The following is a 22,511-nucleotide window of genomic DNA, read 5'->3' on the forward strand; positions in this document are numbered from 1 at the left end:
TATAGATTTTGGAAATAACTTTTACATTTAATTACTCAAACAAGCTAAAACCCAGATGATTAATCGCAGTAAAGTTTTTTCAAAGCAGTTTTTGACTGCTGTGTAAGTTAGCCGTTACCTAGCTATCCAGGTCTGGAAACCAGCAAAATTCTTTCCTTTCCTTTTTTTTTTGTTGTTGTTCACTGGACAAAAGCTCTGATCGCATTTTGGAAAATGTCCATGTTCCCTGCTCATTTTGGGGTTGGGAAACAGGTGAAAAAGGTACGCATTCTGTCTGACCTCCGCCAAGGGCTTTACCTCCCCCCACCCAGAAAAAAAAAGGGGGGGGGGGAAAGCAAGCTGCCAACTGGTGAATGGGGCGGCACACTCAGCGATTAAATGGATAATCTGATAAAACAACAGACAAGTCATGGGGAGAGTTTGAAAAGCAGCCAGTCTTTCTCAAAGGCACTAAGCTTCTGGCTCCTGACTTGCTGTCCCCAGGATCCCATTCCAGAACAGTACTTTGTCGCATATTAAAGAGGAATTTAATGTGATTGAAGATCAAGGGGAAGTCATGGAAAAATGCAAGCAGGAATAAATTTTCTCTGCAGGCTTGGGTGTGTTTGTGTGTGTGAGAGAGGGGTGGGATAAGCTCAAGAGCCAGACTTTCCAATGGGGCATTCTTTGTTTGTTTGAGTAAATTCCAAGGTCTTCTAGCGCAGCAGAATTGCAGATTGCAATGCCCAGGTGAAGGGCATTCAATGAAGAAACGCAGAGTCTCACAGTTGATGCAGTCCCCTGGCCTTCATGTTTCCCTCCCCTCTCCTGCACTTACTATTACAGTGGTACCTCAGGTTAAGAACTTAATTCGTTCCGGAGGTCCGTTCTTAACCTGAAACTGTTCTTAACCTGAAGCACCACTTTAGCTAATGGGGCCTCTCTCTGCTGCTGCGCCGCCGGAGGACAATTTCTGTTCTCATCCTGAAGCAAAGTTCTTAACCTGATGTAGTATTTCTGGGTTAGCGGAGTCTGTAACCTGAAGCGTATGTAATCTGAGGTACCACTGTACTGAAATAATGGCATAACCTCCCAACATTTCTCCGATGAAAATACAGATGCCCCATTCCATAATGATAATTTTCCTATTTATACCCCACACATCTTACTGGGTTGCCCCAGCCACTCTAGGCAGGTTCCAACATATACAGTGGTACCTTGGGTTACATACGCTTCAGGTTACAGACGCTTCAGGTTACAGACTCCGCTAACCCAGAAATAGTACCTCGGGTTAAGAACTTTGCTTCAGGATGAGAACAGAAATCGTGCTCCGGCAGCGCGGCAGCAGCAGGAGGCCCCATTAGCTAAAGTGGTACCTCAGGTTAAGAACAGTTTCAGGTTAAGAACGGACCTCTGGTACAAATTAAGTACTTAATCCAAGGTACCACTGTATAAAAATGTAAAAAAATATTAAACCTTTTTTTTTAAAAAAAAATCCCTATACAGACAGATCGGGAGTCAAATAACTCCATACCCTCCAACATTTCTCCAATGAAAATAGGGAAAAGCAGGACATTCCAGGAAACCAGAAACCGGGATGGCTTCTCTAAATCAGCTAAATCCCTGGAACATAGGGACACATGGAGGATCTGTAATGGGGGAGCTTGAAGGATACCTAGCATCTGAAGAAAGGAAGAGTCTACCTCTGCTTTCCAAAGTCAGCCACCTTTTTCTCTCAGCAACAGGATTATTCAGTTCAAACTGTGTCCTGTGTCTCTCTGCCACCTTTTAGAATGCTGGATTTTTTCCCATGTCTCAGTTCAAAAAACCAAAAGAGCAATTATTCAGGCCACACCGATGGACAGGGTGGCTGCCTCATCTATTTCATCTGGCTTGGCAGAAACAGAAATTTAGCAGGCGAAGCTTTTCTGAGTGTGGGAGATAAGTGACGGTGAAAAGTGTCACGTGCTGGGTTTAAGTTTCAGGCTGCTGTTCAAAGCACAGGGGGTGTCAGCTTTGCCACAGGGGTGGCCTTCCTGTGTGGCAGGAGGGCAGCTGTGCTGCTCTTCTCTTCCCTCTCCATCTTAAAAACGTTCTGGGAAACAGTTGTGTCAGGGAACTGACATCGGAGCGAGAGGCGAAGGGGAGGCTCCCAGATTATGCTGGCGAAGGACCCAGCAGCAGGGGGAGAAACAGCTCAGTAGAGGGGGAAGCCAATCAGCGCAACACCGGGGATAAAGGGAGGCAGACGGGGGAAGTGGAGAAAGGGCTCCAGGACTCTTCACTGGATATCAGTGAGGAGAGCCCAGGTCCTCCGCTACCCACGCCTTCCCTGCGCAGAAAACTCCCGCGCAGTGAGAGGAGGAGGAGACTGGGTGTCAAACAACTTTTATGTTGGAAGAGGTTCAAGAAACGCCCACTGACGGATTCTGCCAGTGACTGAGGCAGCCACCATGAGAAGGGGCTGTGCAGTCAGAAAGTTTTAACAAGGCAAATTAACCCAGAAAGGCACCAGTTTACGCACGAGTAACTCATACCCATTACAAGTTGCTTGCAGACGACCTGCTTACTGAGCATCCAGAGAGGGTAGATTATTTACTGTACACTGAGCACTCATTCTGACTTCACTCTCAGGGTTTGCACACAATGGAGTTTACTGTGTTTTTGCTGGTGTGTTAGCGTTAGAAGATCTCTCTCTCTCTCTCTCTCTCTCTCTCTCTCTCTCTCTCTCTCTCTCTCTCTCTCTCTCACACACACACACACACACACACACACACACACACTTTTGATCCCTCAGTCGGAGGTGCCAACCTGAATAAAATACTGTATTGGGGAGGGGGCAAGTACTGTATTTTTCGCTCTATAAGACGCACCAGACCATAAGACGCACCTAGTTTTTTGGAGGAGGAAAACAAGGAAAAAAATATTCTGAATCTCAGAAGCCAGAACAGCAAGAGGGATCACTGCACAGCGATCCCTCTTACTGTTCTGACTTCTGGGATAGCTGCGCAGCCTGCACCCGCTCCATAAGACGCACACTCATTTCCCCTTACTTTTTAGGAGGAAAAAAGTGAGTCTTATAGAGCAAAAAATACAGGCAGTCCTCCACCAAATAACTGATCACAAGTCATGGCACACATACACCATTTGAATGGCAATGCCCCCAGCCCCTCAAATATTTTATGGGGGTGGTGGTGGTCAAAGAGATATTGGCCCCTGGGAGTTGGCTCCTATGCCTCAGCTTTACAGAAAACTGCACAAGCAATTTTCAAAAGCCCGAGTGTGGGCTTTTGCAGACTTCTTGGGTGGGGAATTTTCTTTTTTTAAAAAAACAAACAAACCCCAAGCACAGCTATCTATATGCACACCCTGTAGGTACTTAACTGGCACAATAGAATCAGCAAATGAGAAGGCAAGGACAAACACAAAAGGGATTGCCTACTGGTGTGCATGGGAAAGACCAAAGTTTTGCTTCCTATACAAATGTAAATAGATGCAGGGGTGGATTTTGATTAACAGCTAAATAATGCTCAAATGTGGACAAATTTTTACACTCTTCTTCCCTTACTTCTTCCCTCCAAAGGGTTCTACCCTCTCCTGTGTCTGTCAGGTTTGTGGGGCCTCTGGGCAACGGGCCCTGGGTGGGCCCCCTCTTCTGTCAGTGGGCCCGATGGACTTCCTTAGCTCCAAGCAGGAATGGGCTGATGGGTCTAACCACACTTAATTTCTCACAGCGATATTAGGTTGGGGGCACTGTGGGGGGGAAAAGGGGGCTCAATCTAGTCACCTGCTGCTTTTCAGAACATCAGGCCAGAATAATGATGATGATGATGATGATAATGGACCCCAAGGTATCAGTGGGTCTGCCAGAGCGCTGGGGCCCTGGCAACTGTCTCAGAGGTTGCCAAGAGTTGATGCCTGCTGAAGTTTCTAAATGAATTGCCGATCTGAGCAATGCCGACCTGAGCAGAGACGCCAGTCATGTGCAGCCTGCTTTGAGGGTGGATAATTCTGCTGTGATTCTGTGACAAGTGTGATTGAACGTTCTGCTGCAGAGATGAGGGAGAATCAGCAAGCCAGCGAAGGCTGATGGAAAGAGGCAACCTCAGAGCAGGCACCCATGCAGGGAGCGGTGGGTGGACTCCATGCAGGCCCCCCAGGGCGCCCCGCCCCACCCTACCCTGCCCAGCTCACCCCGCCCCCATGGATGGCTTGCTCTGCCCCCAGGCGCCTGAGCGACTAACTACACTGCTGCAGACTCCACTGTATCAAGTACCTAGGAGCCAGCTAGGGCTGAAGCCCTTTCACCCCTCCCCCAGTAAAACATTTGAGGGGGCCTGCCCCCCAGCCCAAGCTGCCATTCAAATTGTGTGCATGCGTTGCATCTTGTGATTACAGTGGTACCTCTAGATACGAACGGGATCCATTCCGGAGCCCCATTCGCATCTAGAAGCAAACGTAACTAGCGATGGCATGTCTGCGCACGTGCACGTTGCTTTTCGCTGCTTCTGTGCATGCGTGTGATGTCATTTTGAGCGTCTGCACATGCGCAAGCGACGAAACCCGGAAGTAACGCGCTTCGTTACTTCCGGGTTGCCGCAGAGCGCAACTCGAACGCGCTCAACCTGAAGCACAATCAACCCAAGGTATGACTGTATTTTATTTGAGCTGGCACCCCTCATCAAGTATTTTGGGTTCTGTTACGTATTTACTTGACCTCGCCACAATGATTTATTAGCATGCACTGGCACAAAGTTTGAGAATTCCTGGGTTAATTCATTCCAGCTCTCCTGTGAGTTTCCTCTTTGCTAGCTAAGGGCTGCTATTCAGCACAGTGCACGAAGCTAAAGGCTCGTCCACACTCCTGTTTGTCCTGGGCCTGGAAAGCATGGGTCCAAGTGTTTTTCTGCTTGTCCCATGCTTTCCAGACTTTCCCTCACTCTTTAGAGCTAAATCGGAACAAATGGCAGTCTGCAGACAACCCAACTGCCATTTGTTTGGATTTAGCACCAAAGAGTAGGTTCCCCTAGGGGTGGGGGAGCAGTGGGGCAAGCAGAGGTGTAGATAAACCCTGAGTTGCTCACCATTATTATTAATAATAATAATATTTATTAAACTTATTAGTCACTTGTCATCTGAAGGTCTCCAAGTGATTTACAGCAAAGAAAAATACACAATACATAATATTATAGGAGGAAAGGGGGTATCATATCATACATTAATTTTACAAATAACATCTGTGGGTGGGGGACAAGCTACATAAATAGTAGCGAGCAATATTAGCAATACTCAAATGATAAACAAATAAATACACTGATCCACTAATTAGCAAATAAACAAAACCTCAACCTCTCCCTATTTTGAGAATTATTCACCTTGAACCAACAATTCCCACCCCCCATTTAAGAAGAAGAAGAAGAGTTTGGATTTGATATCCCGCTTTATCACTACCCTAAGGAGTCTCAAAGCGGCTAACAATCTCCTTTCCCTTCCTCCCTCACAACAAACACTCTGTGAGGTGAGTGGGGCTGAGAGACTTCAGAGAAGTGTGACTAGCCCAAGGTCACCCAGCAGCTGCATGTGGAGGAGCGGGGAAGCGAACCCGGTTCCCCAGATTATGAATCCACTGCTCCTAACCACTACACCACACTGGCTCTCATGCGCTGTCTCTGAGACTCATGCAAGCAGAAGCTTGAATGCTGCGAAAATGCAATATTCTTCAAGCAGAACCATTTCCCCACCCACTGATTTCATAAAAGCCGGAGTTTTGATTTCCACGTTAAACAGTTCACCTTAAAATGTTCTAAGCCTTTGTTCAGAGAAGCAGTAAGGAAGTCAACCACTCCTCCATATTCAGGAATTCTGCCTCCTCACACCCATAGATACTTGGAGGGGGAGGCTGGCTGTGATTACGCAACAGCACTGAGGGGTAGTAAGCACCCTGCACTTATTCAGAAGCAGCCTCCTTCCTAGGCAGGCACACACACACGTGCAGAGTGAAAATGCACACCGTTTTGGGCGGCGTATAACATACTCCTCCAGAATATAGTGCAGCAATGCTTTTCAGAATGTGTTCTGGAGAAAACTGGGGCACCTCAGAATACTATCATTATGTAGCCAATGAGATCAATGATGGGGAACAAGCCTCCCTGAAAGAAAGCTGGCGTGCCATTACTGTGAAATTTACTGTGTATTTTGGAATGCTGTCTGTGCTTTATGCAGTTGGACACCTCTTGAGATATCCGAACCAAAGTCTTCATGATGGTTCCTGAGGTCAAGAAGCAGGTTTTTGTCCATGTTTGGATACGATGGGGCACCATTTTAAATTAAGATGGAGGGCTGAAGCTTTTGCACAGCACTGATTTTTTGGTTTCTTAGAATTCCCAAGCAATGCTGAGTAAGAGCAGTGCTGGATTTATGTATAAGCTAAACAAGCTATAGCTTAGGGCCCCAGTCTTTGGGGGGCCCCAAAAAATTTAAAGACTAAAAAACCTGGATGTACATTTCCAAAATACAAGATAAAAAACAAATAAAATAAAACCTACATACAGCAACAGTGTTTTGTGTTGTGTAGGCTCCTATGAAGTAAGTAATGGGCCCCGCCTGCTAGGCTGCTCCCTAAAATATCACTGGTTGTCTCATTTCTATATATAGGGTGCCTACATTCTGCATGGACTGGTTGCATGGCGTAAATTACCATATAGCATATATTCAACACAAAAAACAGTGACAATTTGTTGTTGACAAAGGACAGCTGGACATATAAAGGGCCCCATGACCTTCAGTAGCTTAGGGCCTCATCAAACCTAAATCCAGCCCTGAGTAAGGAGGCAGCAGAGCTCTGGCATCCCATCAGCGGCCTGGCACCGCCTTCCCAAAGCCCAGGAAGCTTCTGCCCTGTTTAGGGAGGGAGGTGCAATACTCCTGCGTGCACAATGTTGACCTTAGACTGCACTTGGAAGCTGGCGCCTCTGGCCCTAGCTGTTCCCCTTACGAAAAAATTTGCCGCACACCACAGCACCTAGGAATCCTGCCTGTGCAAATTGCCATTCCATCAGGATGGAAGAAAGCTGAGATACAGTGGGCGCTCGGGTTGCGAACGTGATCCATGCGGGAAGCACGTTCGCAACCCGCAGTGCCACGTGTGCACACGTGTGGGTCGCGATTTAGCGCTTCTGCGCATGCACAAGCGTTGAAACCCGGAAGTAACCAGTTCCAGTACTTCCGGGTTCGACGCGGTGCGCAACCCGAAATCGCACAACCCGAAGTGTCTGTAACCCAAGGTATGACTGTATAAGCATGACAGGCAACCCAACATCTCCAGGAATCTCTGGGGACAAGGAATTACTATTAAACCAGATATGCCCTTGTAGCCTTTTTCACCCAACTGCTCCTTTCCTTTGCATGCCTTCTTCTCCTATGTATAACTGGTGATACTGACCTGGTATGGAGAACCTTCGTCTTCTGCAGCGAGCGGGTGAAGAAAGAAACAAACAAGAAAAGAGAGCAGTGTCAGTAAAAGCAAACAACAGAGAGGCGTAGAATTGCAATCTGAATTTCCGCAATCTGAGACAGAAATACCCAATGTGGCATCCTCTAGACGTTGTGGAGGACACCTTCCATCATCCCTGGCCATTGGTGGTGGCCGCTGGGATTTGCAGGCCACCAGGTTGGGGAGGCCTGCTCCAGGACACCGGGAGAGGTGCAAAGGACTTGATTCACGTTCATAGGCATTTTGTGGCAAAGTTGTGCTGGTGGCACAGGGCGTCTCATTCATGCATTCAAGCAACCAGGCAGGTGACCACTTGGCAACTTGGCTGTGCGGAGGCAGCTTGGCACAGCAATCTATTTGTGTGACTGGCTCCCCGCATTGGGTTGATTTCAACAGTGCCTCTGCAAACCATGGGAGCTCATCAGCATGTTTTTAAACCACCCCAAACAGCACAGTGAGCCGCTTACGCAAATAGCTTTCCTGCATGGCATTGCCTGCAGTCGTGTTCAGAGAGTACCTGCTCAGCTGCTTGGATTTATGAACCAGGCTGGAATGTTTTACCTCCTATTCAGCAGTAATAACCTGGTTAAATCCATTATGCCTAGCGTGGGAGCAGCTGCCTCCCTGTTGAAGCTTCATGGGGTCCACTGATGAATGGAGCTATTGGTGGGCATAAGTCAGTGAAAGCCAAATACGTAGTCTTTTGTAACTGTGCCTTTTTTGTGGAGAAGCCACCCCACTCGCAATCCAACGCACAGGCCTTTCTTCAAAATCAGGCCCATGTCAGCAACTGGGAACATAGACCCGCCCCCAATTGTTCCTATTTTCCAGGGACAGTCCCAGATTTTCAGAAGCCACCCCAATTTCTGATTTGACCCTGGAATGTCCCGCTTTCCCTTAGGACGTCTCTATTTTCATCAGACAAATGTCAGAGGTATGGAGTTATGCAATCCCAAAGCCCAGGAGATAAGAGACCATACAACCTTTAGAAGACATCTGAAGGCAGCCCTATATAGGGAAGTTTTTTAAAATGTTTAATGTTTTATTATGTTTTTATATGTGTTGGAAGCCACCCAGAAGGGCTGGGGTAACTCAGTCAGATGGGTGGGGTATAAACAGTAAAATTATTATTGTTATCTAATAGGAAATCCCTATTTCACTGGAGAAATGTTGGAAGGTATGGGGATGGGGTAGAGCTTCGTTTCATTGCCAAGCCTGACTGCTGAAATGGCCTCTTCTCCGTAGCTCCTTAAAGAAGCATCCGGGCACTCTGCCCCACCCTGTTTTTGGTGGAGAGCCTCTGGCTGCCCAGCTGTTGCTGGACTCCAACTCCCAACAACCCCAGCTTACAAGGCCAATTGCCATGGATGATGGGAGTTGTAGTCCGGCAAACATCTCGAGGGCTACAAGGTTCCCATCCCTGTTTTTAGATCAGCTGAGCATGGCGTTTAGAACAAGGAGAGGACTCAGAAAGGTGGAACTCTGGAACTCACCCTCCAGTGGTTAGCCAAAACCCAGGTTTCATCCTGGGCCTCTGCCAGACCTTTTGGCTTGGAAAAAATGTTCAACTGCCAGGGATAAACAATGCTCTCTCTGTGTATCTTGTTTTCTGAAAATTATCTTCACGTTTAAAAAAAATACTGTTTGTGTCTTGGTTATGAGCTGCCCAGATCTTCTGTGTGAAGAAGAACCTCTCCAATTAAACGTGTCCATGATCCCAAGAGATCGCAACCATACTTAATGTGCCTGAGCTCCGCAGAACCCGTTTCTGTATGTTGGGCCACAGATCGGTGGTGGAGCACATTCGTTGTTTATGGAAGGGCCTGGGCCCAGGCATCTTCTGACAGGGCTGGGAAATACTCCTGCCTGAAATCCCCAGAGGGCCATGGCTTGGTTAGAGCAGGTGACGCTGAGTTGGATAGGCCAGTGGTTTGAGTTGGTACAAGGCAGCAATCTGCATCTCACACGCTCCTTTCCATCACCAGTATGCAGTGGCGTAGAGTGGGTTGTCAGCACCCGGGGCAAGGCAAGTAATTTGCGCCCCCTAACCCGTGGATTTGCGCCCCCTAACCCGTGGACTTGCGCCCCCTAGCCCTAACCCCCAGATGTTGCGCCCGGTGCGGCCGGCCCCCCCTGCACCCCCCACGCTACGCCACTGCCAGTATGTAACCACCTGGAGTTTAGATCTTCCAGAGTTAAAGCAATGGCTTATGGCAGGGGTGGCCAACTTCCAAGAGACTGCAATCTACTCACAGAGTTAAAAACTGGCAGTGATCTACCCCCTTTTGCGGGGTTCAGGTCAAACTTGTTGAGCTTCTTTAGGGAGGAGGAAAGTGACGTTGAGCTTTTTTTAGGAAGGAAAATCCTGTTTTTGGTGGTTCAGATGTTGAGCTTTTTTTAGGGAAGAAAGCCCCGTTTAGGGGAGCCAAAGTTTTTTAGCTTCTTTGGGGGTAGCCACTGATCTACCGGTGATCTACTACAGACATCCAGTGATCTACTGGTAGATCACGATCTGCCTGTTGGACATGCCTGGCTTATGGGAATACGTTAGCAAGGGGTCGCCAATCATGGGGACATTTGCAAACAGGTAAAAAATATAGGTAACCACCCACACCCAGGGACCAAGCACACCTATTTTACTGGCTACAAAAGAGTTGCTTCTTTCAAGTCTAAGGGACTGCGTGGACAGCACAGAAGGTCTCTGTGGGCACATCTTCACCCATGGGCACCACCTCTGGTTACCTCTGCATGAACATGGCTAGGAGTGCATCCTGATTGTCAGGCAGCCAAGGATCCAACTCCCACAGCAGGTTGCCAGGAACGGACAAAACAAGGAAAAGTCCTAACCATCTGCATTTATGCAATATTCACAGAGAGAGGCTTGAGAGTGTGGCCTCTCGGAATAATGGCGTTGCTCTGGGTGAAACCCCACCCCCTCCGTCTCTCCCACTTCCTCATGAGTCAGTGCTATGGGTGCTGGAAAATGCCCTTTGCCTTTGAGCTCTTTGCTCTCCTACTTTCAAGGCCCACCGTGTTCTGGGAGAAAGGGGGCGGGTCTTGAATGCTTTCTAAAGACACTGAGTCCATCAGCTGTTTCTCCCCTATTGCTTCTTCTTCTTCCTCCTCCTCTCCCATTATTTCCCAGCTTTTCCCTTCATCTGCCTCTGAGGTGTGACCTCCCTTAAACTTCTGTTGTCATTCTGAACTGTCTCCTTCTTCTCTGGAAGGGTCAGGCTGGGGAGGTGGTCTGCACCATTCCTCCTCCACCCTGACCCTGACACTGATGGGAGTTTGTTGCAGAACTTCTCAGATGCTTTTGCATCGTGGACATATCGCCGCCACCAATGTGTCTGCCTTTTAGTGGTTCCACCTGGATTTCAGATCAGTATAAAATGACCTGTTGTGTATGTCCACAGTCACAAGTGGATTTTTGTGACGGGCTGTTTGTTATGTGACATTTCTGTGGGTGGGCTCCATCACCACACTGCTGCTTCTGTTTGTTCCTCACCTGAGCACAACCTAGCCTTTTTTGTTCCTTATGGGATGCACAGCATGGAGATAGTGGATGGAGAAAGCCCCCCCCCCAATAATGAAACTGAATGCTGGAAGATTCAGGACAGATAAAGGTACCATATTTTTCACCCTATAGGACACACTTTTTCCCCTCCAAAAATGAAGGGGAAATGTGTGTGCGTCCTATGGGGCGAATGCAGGCTTTCGCTGAAGCCTGGAGAGCGAGAGGGGTCGGTGCGCACTGACCCCTCTCACTCTCCAGGCTTCAGGAAGCTCTCCGCAAGCCTTGGGAGCTCCGCGGGAGTTCCTGTCGGGCTCCCAAGGCTTGCAGATAGCAGCCTGCATCCTGAAGCCTGGGGCGTGCTGCACAGCGCGCCCCGGGCTTCGTGCAGATATCAGGCAGCCCCACAAGCTCGGGGGACAGCGGGGAGGCGGAGCGCCGCCATCCCACTGTTCCCCGACCTGGTTTGGATTCCCTGACCTGGTTTTTTTGGGGGGATAATTATTTCCTCCCAAAAAAACTAGGTGCGCCCTATGGGCCGGTGCGCCCTATGGGGCGAAAAATACGGTAAGTACTTCTTCCTGCAGTATATAGTTCAGCTACGGATCTGGCTCCCACAGGAGGCAGGCATGGCCACAAACCTGGAAGGCTTTAAAAGAGGATTGGACAAATTCGTGGAGGAAAGGGCCATGATCTATGATCTATGTTCTGCCTTCCCCAGTTGAAGCCAGCAATGCTTCCGAACACCATCTGCTGGAAACCACAGGAGAGGAGAGTGCACTTTTGGTCAAATCCTGCTTGCAGGTTTCCCACAGGGTGGCCACTGTAAGAACGGGATGCTTTGCTTGATCCAGCACACTCTTCTTCGATTTTTAAGTGTGTCTATTTCCACTTCTCCTGCCAACCTAGCAGTTCGAAAGCACGTCAAAGTGCAAGTAGATAAACAGGTACCGCTCTGGCGGGAAGGTAAACGGCGTTTCCGTGCGCTGCTCTGGTTCGCCAGAAGCGGCTTGGTCATGCTGGCCACGTGACCCGGAAGCTGTACGCCAGCTCCCTCGGCCAATAAAGCGAGATGAGCGCCGCAACCCCAGAGTCGGCCACGACTGGACCTAATGGTCAGGGGTCCCTTTGCCTTTACCTATTTCCACTTATTGCTGCTTACTAAAGACACGTCTGAATTTCAACAAGGCAGCTCAGAGGAAGTGTTCGCTCAGGACCTCTGCACAGTGCATGTATAATAATCCTATAATAATAATAATAATACAGAGGTCTTGCGAAATATACGTCAATCACAGACTCATAAACACTATGTGTGATATAAAGCCTCCTGGTCTGGAAGCACGCAAGGTCTCATTTCAGAAATTAAGCTGTTGTGTGTTAAGACACCCCAATGTGCGCTGCGAGAAACTGCACTCGCGGGGCCCAACTCTGAGGTCTGGAACGGAGCCAACCACTGGCAAATTCCAGCTGCAGTTAAGCAACAACACTGCTCACCCACCGTTCCGACTGTGAAAGTTTCCTGGCCACATAAACATAGCTGGAGGATGTGTTGCGGAAAGTTCCTTGGGAGGGAATCAGTCCGTGGAATAGGTAGATTCTGTCCTTCATGCCCTGCCTGTCCCTGTACAACAAGGGAGGCTATTGTCCAGAGAAGGAACTACCAAGGGCTGGAAGGCTGTTCACTTCTAGCAAGAGATACTGAGGAACATAGTCTTATTTTCCAGCTGCTTGGATGGAACCTTGAGCACAGAAAGAAACTCCAGCGATGAGCTTTCTTGCAATGCAGTTTGACAAGCAAGGCTTGTTATGGGGAGGGTGGGGGGCAGCGGCTGGCAGTTGCCTCTGCTTTCCATGTTGGGGGTGGTGGTATTTCCCTTCCTTGGTTCTTAGTTTACATTTTCCTTACAAAAGATTTCTGAATCATTAAGTTGTTTAGCGTGTGTTTATGCAGTATATCACTTATTTTTAAGCAGCTAATGTACTGTAGCAGCTAAGACTGTGAACTGGCCAGACTCCAGGCCGGGTCTCACCCCAGCCACAAACGCACTAGGTGGGGAAGGGTCACAGCTGAGGGGTTCATAAAGAAGGCTGTAGCGGGTTCAAGCCCCCGCATCTCCAGGTAGGGCTGGGAAGGATCCCTGTCTGAGAAGTTGCCAGCCAGCACCTACCGGTTTTCGCCAACCTGAAGGAAGTTGTAATTGAAAGCGCCAATAGGGCATCAAATTGACGAAGGCTGACGTAGACTTTATTCAGCAAGACAGACCAATCATCTGGCTTGGTACAAGGTATTTGCCTACATCCCTAAACCACAAAATTCTCAGCTTCTAACTTCTATTCATCTGCAGTTTGGAGATTTTACCAGCCAACCTGACAGAGGTGTGGTTGTTTGGGGAGGGGGGGAGCAGGGTAAGGGACTGCTGATTTATAGCGTTGTATTTCTGAGTTGCTCTGTAACCAGAGTTCTTCGGCTGACGTCGTTTGTACAAATAAAAAAAAAAGTTGTAAAACCAAGCCAATCAAATGTAACAGCTCCAGAACAGCCTTGGGTTACTGGGGTTTACAGGCATCTGAACAATTTTGAAATGTTCGGTATGCATCTTATCATACACATGCAGAGATTTTATAAATCGAGAACAGGAATCGGAAGGAAGGTTGTTTAGCTTATCCCAAAAATATTTAAAAATTTTGTTGTTGTTGTTCTCAAGGAAACAGTGTCTGGATTTTGTTTTTTTGCAAAAGAAGGTCTCTGCCATACAGTCTGTTACCTGTTTTCCTGCCTAACCCCTGCCTGTACCCCTGCTATCTCCAGCTGAAGGATCTAAATCAGGAACGGGGAACATTGTACTCCAGATGTTGCTGAACTACAACTCCCATCAGCCCCAGCATGCATGGCCAATGGTCAGGGATGATGGGATTGTAGTCCAGTGACTTCTGAAGAGCCATAGGTTCCTCACTCTTGGTCTAGATGGGCCAACATTCTGACTTGATATAAACCACTTTTGAATGTTCATATACATATTGAAATGCTGCCACTGTGGACCTAAGGATATCAGAAAAGCCAAAGGCCTGTCTGGTCCACACCCCAGGCCACCTGTCCTCTTCTCCTTCCCCCATCCTGGCCTGATAAGAAGAATTAAGACTCACCAGGGGATGATGTTTCTGACAGCTGGAACAGCAAGGCTGGAGTTGGTCTTCGTCGGCGGATCTGGAACGGAAATCATATGGAGGTTTTGTTAGTTTTGCAGAGGAATATGAGAAGGAAAAAGATGGGCAATGCATTCTTTTTTTTTTAAGGGGGTGAGGTTCTGAGAACACACTACTCCCGCCAATTTTGCCTGTACAAATTCACAAGCCAGGTACCGCAAGGTCTTCTCTGTGAGACAAGACTTTGAGCATGTTTGGGAGCTGCAACTAGGGCCCCATTCCTGGATTTGGGAATGAGCACTGGGACCGCCAGTTTCCCCCATGCCCTGTCCTCCTTCAGCCTTGTGGGCACAATTTAAGGTACTGCTTTTGGCTTCCCTATCCTGTTCCTTCCACGGCCATAGAGGCAAATTAGAGTGCATTCAGACATGGGGGACCACAGAATCATAGCATTGTAGAATTGGAAGGGACCTCGAGGGTCATCTAGTCCAGCCCCCTGCAGTGCAGGAATCTTTTGCCCAACGTGGGGCTTGAACCTACGACCCTAAGCTTTAGAGTCTCCTGCTCTACCGACTGAGCTATAGAGGCTGCATTTGTCTCCCTAGCTGAAATGCCAGCACTTCTGTCCCTGTCCATAACATTTGTTTCTCATTGCATCACCTGCTGCATTACGAAACTGTGGCTTTTTGACCGATATACCACCCTGCCGCTCTACATTTCATTCCCACCGGTGGGTGTGGTGTGACTCAACAGCGGACGTCATCAAACACGTTGTTGCCACACACACCCCACCCTTCATGTGCACGTGCACTTCTGCCCCCCTCCCCAATTCACACAGCAGGGAGGACCTCTATGCCAGAACCACCACCACCCCACATTTCATACTGCAATTTTCCAGGTTAACGGGGTTGCGGACAAAGCAATTAACAGCGAAATGAGTGCTAAATGTCAACTAAATTCTGCTAGATGGCCAGAAGTGGCCTTTACTTAATGTGGAAGGAGATGTAAAAGGCAAAAAAAAATTGATCAGGTAAGGAAACTGGAATAAAGTGCTGTTTTAACACAGCCCTAGGTAATTGCCAGAGGTGCCTGGATTTCAGGGATGCCTCCCTCAGCTATGTAAGTGGCTTGGGAAGAGAGCCCATGCCTGCATCTTGGGAGGAGGCAGCTGAATTGGCTGGCAAGAGCTCCCTGGCATGCCAGAGAACATGACTGGGTCCCTGCTGGTCTCCATTGGCTGCTCAGAGGGGAGGAAATAAAGACAAATCAGATGCGAATGAGGAAAGAAGCAGCCAGCTCAGCTCTTCATATTATTGTAATATATTATTGTTATGCTGCTCAGCATACGAGAAAGCGTTGGGGTGGGGAAGAGTGGGAAGGACTCTTAAGCCCCCCCCCCCCGAGGCCTCCTTTCCCCTCCCTGTGCATTCTTCATTATTTGTGCTTGTGATGATATTGGGGCAGCCTAATAATAATAATAATAATAATAATAATAATAATAATAATAATATGCTACCCTGCTAATCTTGCCTGTGGCTGCAAAAGTTTTGGGGTGCTAACACTACAGTGGTACCTCGGGTTAAGTACTTAATTTGTTCTGGGGGTCTGTTCTTAACCTGAAACTGTTCTTAACTTGAGGTACCACTTTAGCTAATGGGGCCTCCCGCTGCCACCGCACCGCCAGAACACAATTTCTGTTCTCATCCTGAAGCAAAGTTCTTAACCTGAAGCACTATTTCTGGTTTAGCGGAGTCTGTAACCTGAAGCGTATGTAACCTGAAGCGTATGTAACCCGAGGTACCACTGTACTTCATTTTCCATCATTGCCTGTTTGGAAACTTCTTGCTGAAATCCCATCACTTTTCGGGTTACCTCCATTTTATCGTATTCTGCAACATGTTTCTGACACAATCATAGGGCATTGTAGGGAGTGGATTTATTCTGCTTTCATTTGTTCCACGATTCTCCCCCAGTGCTGTTGCTGTCTGGAGGGGCTATAGCGTAACAAAAGCAAGGCAGAAATAAACCAGAACATATGTAGTATGAAAAGTTATGGAATTTCATCAAGGAGTTACAGTATGTGCACCGATTGGACAGGAAGTATGTGACCAACTCTAAAAAACTTTGCAGGAGCAGGCAGCTGGGTTGTGTGTGACGACCCCAAGAGCATCATGAGAACAAATCATCGTGAATCTGAAACAAAGAATACTTCCTGGTGTTCTCCACCTTCTTATCAGCACGTGTTTCTGTCATGGTGACTCTGGAGTCAGGTTCCTCATCTTCAGGGGTTAGGGGTGAAGACCCTGATGCAGAAGGGGAAGGGCATTCAGGGACAGCCCTTTTCAGACATAGGAGTCAACTCCTAGGATCCAAGGTCCCTTTGGTCCCCCATAAAATATTTGAGGGGGCCGGAGCCCCCCAAGGTTGATGGGTATTGCCCAGAGCCGGATTCAGGTTTGATGAGGCCCTAAGCTACTGAAGGTAATGGGGCCCTTCATATGTCCAGCTGTCCTTTGTCAACAACAAATTGTTGTTGTTTTTTGTGTTGAATATATGCTATATGGTAATTTATGGACCTAATAAGTATCTAAAGCCATTTGCACATGTTGCCATGTAACCAGTCCATGCAGAATGCAGGCACCCTGTATATAGAAATGAGCAAACCAGTGATATTTTAGGGAGCAGGCTAGCAGGCGGGGCCCATGACTTACATCATAGGAGCCTATACAAAACACTGTTGCTGTATGTAGGCTTTATTTTATTTGTTTTTTTATCTTGTATTTTGGAAATGTATATCCAGGTTATTTTTTCTTTAATTTTTTGGGGGCCCACCAAGAGAGTGGGGACCTAAGCTATAGCTTGTTTAGCTTATACGTAAATCCGTCACTGGTATTGCCATTCAAATGATGTGTGTGTGCTGTGTCATGTGATCAGTTATGCTGGGTGGGGTTTATCAGGGCCCCCCAATATTTTATTCATAAGCCTGCAAGGCCAGTATCTGTCCGCTGCCTCCCTCTCTCAAGGATGAGGCACTGCCATCATCTGACTGGACTCCATTGCCAAAGACCCAGGAAGACCGAAGGCTCGCTTCTCCACTGCAGTAAAGGTAAAGGATCCCTGGATGATTAAGTTCAGTCAAAGGCTACTACAGGGTTGCGGCACTCATCTCGCTTTCAGGCCGAGGGAGTCTGTGCTTGTCCACAGACAGCTTTCCGGGTCATGTGGTCAGCATGACTATACCACTTCTATACCACAACGGAACACCGTGGCAGAAACCAGAGCGCACGGAAACACCGCTTACCTTCCCGCCACAGCAATACCTACGGTATTTATCTATTTGCACTGGCGTGCTTCCGGACTGCTAGGTTGGCAGGAGCTGGAACAGAGAAAAGGGAGCTCACCCCATTGCGCGGATTCGAACTGCCAACCTTCTGATCGGCAAGCCCAAGAGGCTCAGTGGTTTTGGACTGCTGGGTTCGGACTGAGCCTCTTGGGCTTGCCACTCAGAAGGTTGTCGGTTCGAATCCGCACAACGGGGTGAGCTCCTGTTGCTCTGTCCCAGCTCCTGCCAACCTAGCAGTCTGAAACCACTCAGCCTCTTCTGATCGGCAAGCCCAAGAGGCTCAGTGGTTTAGACCACAGCACCACCCATGCCCCTCGGCCTGAAAGCGAGATGAGTGAGCGCTGCAACCCCATAGTCACCTTTGACTGGACTTAACTGTCCAGGGGTTCTTTACCTTTACCTCCACTGCAGTAATAAGAGGTTATTGGAGAAGGCTGGACCCTTTAAAGCAGCACAGGTGGTGTTAACCGTTAAGCTGCACCCACTGCAAGAAGCATTTTATATTTACAATTTTGTGCAGCTGCACTCATGGAATGTATGCATATATAGCTGACAGCTTTGTGCATCTGACAAGATATTTTCTATAATCCATTCCCTGCTTACGCCAGCTGCCATATATTGGTTAGTCTTCAGAGGTCCAAAAGGATTCTCCTTTGCTTTGGTTGCTGTTAGTACCCCTCTGGGATTTGGAATTGGTTGCTACCAAGATCTAACAGTCTCCTGAGATAGCTCAGTCAGCAGAGCACGAGAGTCTTAATCTCAGGGTCGTAGGTTTGAGCCCCACACTGGGCATTGCAGGGGGTTGGACTAGATGCCCCACGGTGTCCCTTCCAACTCTACAAGGCTGTGGTTCTGTAATTCTTCCCCTGTACTAGCCAATCCATGCTCTGTGTGTGTAAGAGAAAGGAAGATTCACTGCCTTTCAGACTAACCTACCTCACAAAGTTATTGTGGAGAAAAAAGATGGTCTATAAATGCAATCCATCAATGCTGTACAGTCTATAGCCTCAACACTGATACAGTTAAGTTCCACTAGTTTCCATGAGAAAGGTTTAAACACGTGCTTAACTCTCACATTCGAAAGTGCATCTTTCTTACTAGATCGTGGCTCTAGAAATTATAATACAGTGGTACCTTGGGCTACATACGCTTCAGGTTACATACGCTTCAGGTTACACACTCCACTAAGCCAGAAATAGTGCTTCAAGTTAAGAACTTTGCTTCAGGATAAGAACAGAAATCATTAGCTAAAGTGGTGCTTCAGGTTAAGAACAGTTTCAGGTTAAGTACGGACCTCCGGAACGAATTAAGTACTTAACCCGAGGCACCACTGTAATTTCTGTAGCACTTTTAGTGTGCAAATTACATTATGATTATGTGTGTGTGGATGTGGGCGTGCATATCCTTACATACACAAACCCAAGAGATAGGCTGTAAGTATTGGCATTTTACGGATGGTGAACAGAGTTTGCAAGCCAGTGACTTATTTGCTCAACGCCACTCACAGAAAACTTCTGGCCGGAGGCTATGTATACTACGTGGGCATGTGGAATTAACTAATTAGAGAGAGAGAGAGAGAGTGAAATCTGCATCTAGGTAACTCAAATTCTGGAAAAGTGGGCATCTGCAAACACACATATATTTGCTTATTTTGCATCGCACATTCTCTTCGGTTGGTCACAGGGAGGAGCAAAGAGTAGAGAGCAGATGCTCCACCCCCTGATCTCTGGAGATCCTGTTTTTAAGAGCCCTGTTTCTGATTTCAGAGATTCCACCAGGACTTGTCCTCACACTTCCACTGAGAAGTTTCCAAAGCCATAAGGACCAGAAACCATGGTTGTAAAAAAGTGGACAAAAGTTACAATTTTCAAAGTGTTGATTTCTTCGCCGTGTGTGTATGTGTGTGATTGCATGGTTTAAGTGTGAAATTGCAAAAAGCGCAAAGGCAAGTGTGAAAATCAGGGATTTGCATCTGATGTGAGAATTTGCTCATTGGAGTAAAAATAAATGCATGAAAAGAAAGTTTGGACGCACACTGAATGTGGGGTGTGCAGGAATGTATACTTAAATGGCCATCGTGGGATAAAAGTGCCTACTTTTTATAAATAAGCTTGGAATCAGGGATGGTTGTGCAAGAAGAGCGAACAGTGCACATCTGGGCGTGTATGTGCACCTGTGGAAGGAGGGAATAAAGAGCATTTCCAATGCATTAACTGTATTTTCCTAGTTGGGTTCATTAGTTCATTTTGGTCTTGCATTCACAGGTGTTACTTGCATGCAAGTCACTCAAATCCCTACGTAAATACACAATGCTTCAAATACTAAATTCTCTTACTTAGCTGGTTCATACACCCCGCTCTTCAACAGGTTTCTGGGAAGGCTTACACAAAGTTAAAACGGCAATGATGCAAATTACAAGAAAACTCTTAACACGTTTTTTAAAAAGGAGCACTAAAATGCTCACAGCAGAAAAGAGTGGAAGCCACACACATTCGATATAAGAAATATGCATCGTACAAAGGGCATTTCATAGACGCGCTTAACCTGAGGACTCGGAAATAAGTCCCACAGATTTCAGCAAGTCTTCCTTCCCTGTAATATATATATTTTTAAGACCGAAGTTCCTGTGTTTCCCGTCTCTCTGTGTGTGTTAGAACATGAAGCACATTGGATGTGCTTATTTGCATTGCAAGCTGAAAGATTGCCTGCGAGAGACTCCGGCAAATCAGTGCCAGCTCACACTTCCCAGCAACTTGATTCCTAAGTCCCAAGCCGCCTCTGCTGCCCCCCCTGACCCTAACCCTCGTCCCCCTTACCATTTCCACCGCTCTGGGGTCCAGCTGGCTAGGAGGAGCAGGCACAGAGAACTGGATCTTCTTCCTCTCCTTCGGGTCCATTGTAGCAGAGCCCGTGTCTTCTTCCAGCCTACGCCAAGGAAGAGTGCCCCCCACTCACTCTGCCCCTCTTGTGAAGGATGGGGATGGGGGTCTCTGGATCTCTTGCCAGCCCCCTTCTGGATCCAGCTCCCTGGGAGAGACGGACCCCCCTCAACAACAGCAGCAGCAGCAGAGGTGCCCGGTGCCAACTTCCCTCTCTGCGAAAGGCAACTGAGGGTAGCTGAGCTCAAACCTCATTCCTGCTGCGTTGGGGAACTGTGTAGGTAGAGACGCGAGGGCAGGAGGAGGCAGGGAAGAGAGGGGGTGGGGAGAGGAGGGGAGGGGCAGCTGGCTGCTCTCCAGCGGCAATCTGAATTATTTAATCCTCTTCTCCCAAGGCAGGTGGGCACCAGGAGGACTCAGCCTCTTAACAAGCCCTCGGCTGGGTGCCCATTAAAAGGACGCCAGTCAAAGGATGCCAACTGCCCGCCTTCAGCTGTGTGTGTGAATGAGCAGAGCTCTGGAGGTGACGGGGGGAGCAAACACCCAAAGTTGGCTCTTTTGGCAAGGCTTCGATTCATCAGCCTGAGAGCCTCCCCCTTTCTTTAGGTTCAGGTCTTCAGCCCCAGGACATACTGAAATGGAAAGATTTGAAATAATGAGGAAGAAAAAGAGAGTGCCTCTGAACATGTGCAGAGTGCTTTAGTGCTGGCACCTTTTATTTATTACTGTATTTTTCCATGTATAAAACGCCCCCCAATTTTTTTGAACCCTTTTATTAAAAAACAAACAAAAAACAAATCTTTTGGGTTGCCAAATCTCTAGAAGTGAAAATCCAGATGATCAGCGGTGGCAGCAATTTTCTCACCTTTTTTTGGGAGGGGGGCAATCGCTCTCAAAGTTTTTTTAACGATCCATGTATAAGACGACACCCAACTTTTGACAAAAAAACACACAAATAAAGCAAAAAAATGTTTTTTTATACAGAGAAAAATATGGTAATTTTTACATTCACAACCCATGTTTTATATACCCCACAAAGAGCCCCGCAAAGAGCTCAATGTTCTCCTCCCCCATTTTACTCTTACAGCAACGCTGCGAGACAGGCTAGGCTTGAGAGGCACTGACTGGCCCAAAGCCACCTAGTGAGCTCTTTTGACTGAGGAGGGATTAGAACCCTGATCTTGCAGTTCCTGGTCCATAATCTTTTGCACTGGATTATCATACTCCTGCCCTTGTCTCCATCCCACTTTAAAAACAAACTTAGTTGAGAACTTTTGCTTGCAGGGCTGCAGGGCAAACAGAAAAATAGCACACCCCAGCCACCAGTAATTTGCTCAGATACCTAAATCCACCTCTGTATATATAAAGGGGCATGTGAGAATTTTAAGCACACTTTTTTTTTGGTCATGGGTTTAGGCTCTTTTAACTACCTACCTGTGCTCCTACCTCACTTTCACCAACAGGTGACCGCAAGCAGCCTACGAACACCTGGGAGCAAGAGCTATGCCAGGCATTGGCTATGAGAGGGCGTTCCCTGTGCCCCTGATCCAGCAGGATTCGGCTCCGGCTCCGGCTCCCACCAGCTAATGGGTGGTAAAGCCCAAAGGTGCTTTCCCTTGCTGACACACCATCAGGAACAGGCTTTAAGGCTCCTGGTTGTGCATGGGCAACCGTGTCTCCACCTGCCCCATACGTGACATCACAGATGTGACATCATATGACATCATATGGCATGGGGGGGCAGACATACTTTCTCTGGGGTGTTCAAAGTGGTGTACATTCTTCTCAACATCCTCTTTTTTATTCTCACAACAGCCCAGCGGGGTAGGTAAGGCTGAGAAAATAGTGCACTTAATTCTGAGAGAGGCAGAATTCAACAGGTTTCATGTGAATGCGTTAAAACGCCAGAGACAGACTCTTTACAGAAGCCATCCTAGTTTCTGATTTGATCCTGGAATGTCCCACTTTTCCTTCGGATGCTCCTATTTTCATCAGAGAAATGTTGGAGGGTATGGAGTTGCCTGACTCCTGAGCCATCTCAAAGCAGCCCTGTATAGGGAAGTTTTTTAATGTTTAGTCTTTTGTTATGTTTTTAATGTATGTTGGAAGCTGCCCAGAGTGGCTGGGGCAACCCAATCAGATGGGTAAGTGGATTATTAT

The 22,511-nt window shown here is 47.7% G+C and overlaps 1 protein-coding gene across 1 annotated transcript in view; it reads right to left on the reverse strand.

The window, feature by feature from the left end:
* PPP1R1B (protein phosphatase 1 regulatory inhibitor subunit 1B) overlaps window positions 1-20,651 on the reverse strand; it is a 51,666-nt gene extending 31,015 nt beyond the window's left edge. The window contains exons 1-3 of the mRNA XM_081168714.1: window positions 20,289-20,651; window positions 14,130-14,190; window positions 7,421-7,443 (exon numbers count right to left, since the gene is read on the reverse strand). Of these exons, the coding sequence (XP_081024840.1) occupies window positions 7,421-7,443; window positions 14,130-14,190; window positions 20,289-20,369 (165 nt within the window). The 5' untranslated portion in view covers window positions 20,370-20,651. The remainder of the gene's footprint in view (window positions 1-7,420; window positions 7,444-14,129; window positions 14,191-20,288) is intronic.
* Between the last annotated feature and the right edge of the window lie 1,860 nt (window positions 20,652-22,511).

The sequence above is a fragment of the Podarcis bocagei genome (genome assembly GCF_964188305.1).
Source record: "Podarcis bocagei genome assembly, chromosome: 13".
Classification (NCBI taxonomy): Eukaryota; Metazoa; Chordata; class Lepidosauria; order Squamata; family Lacertidae; genus Podarcis; species Podarcis bocagei.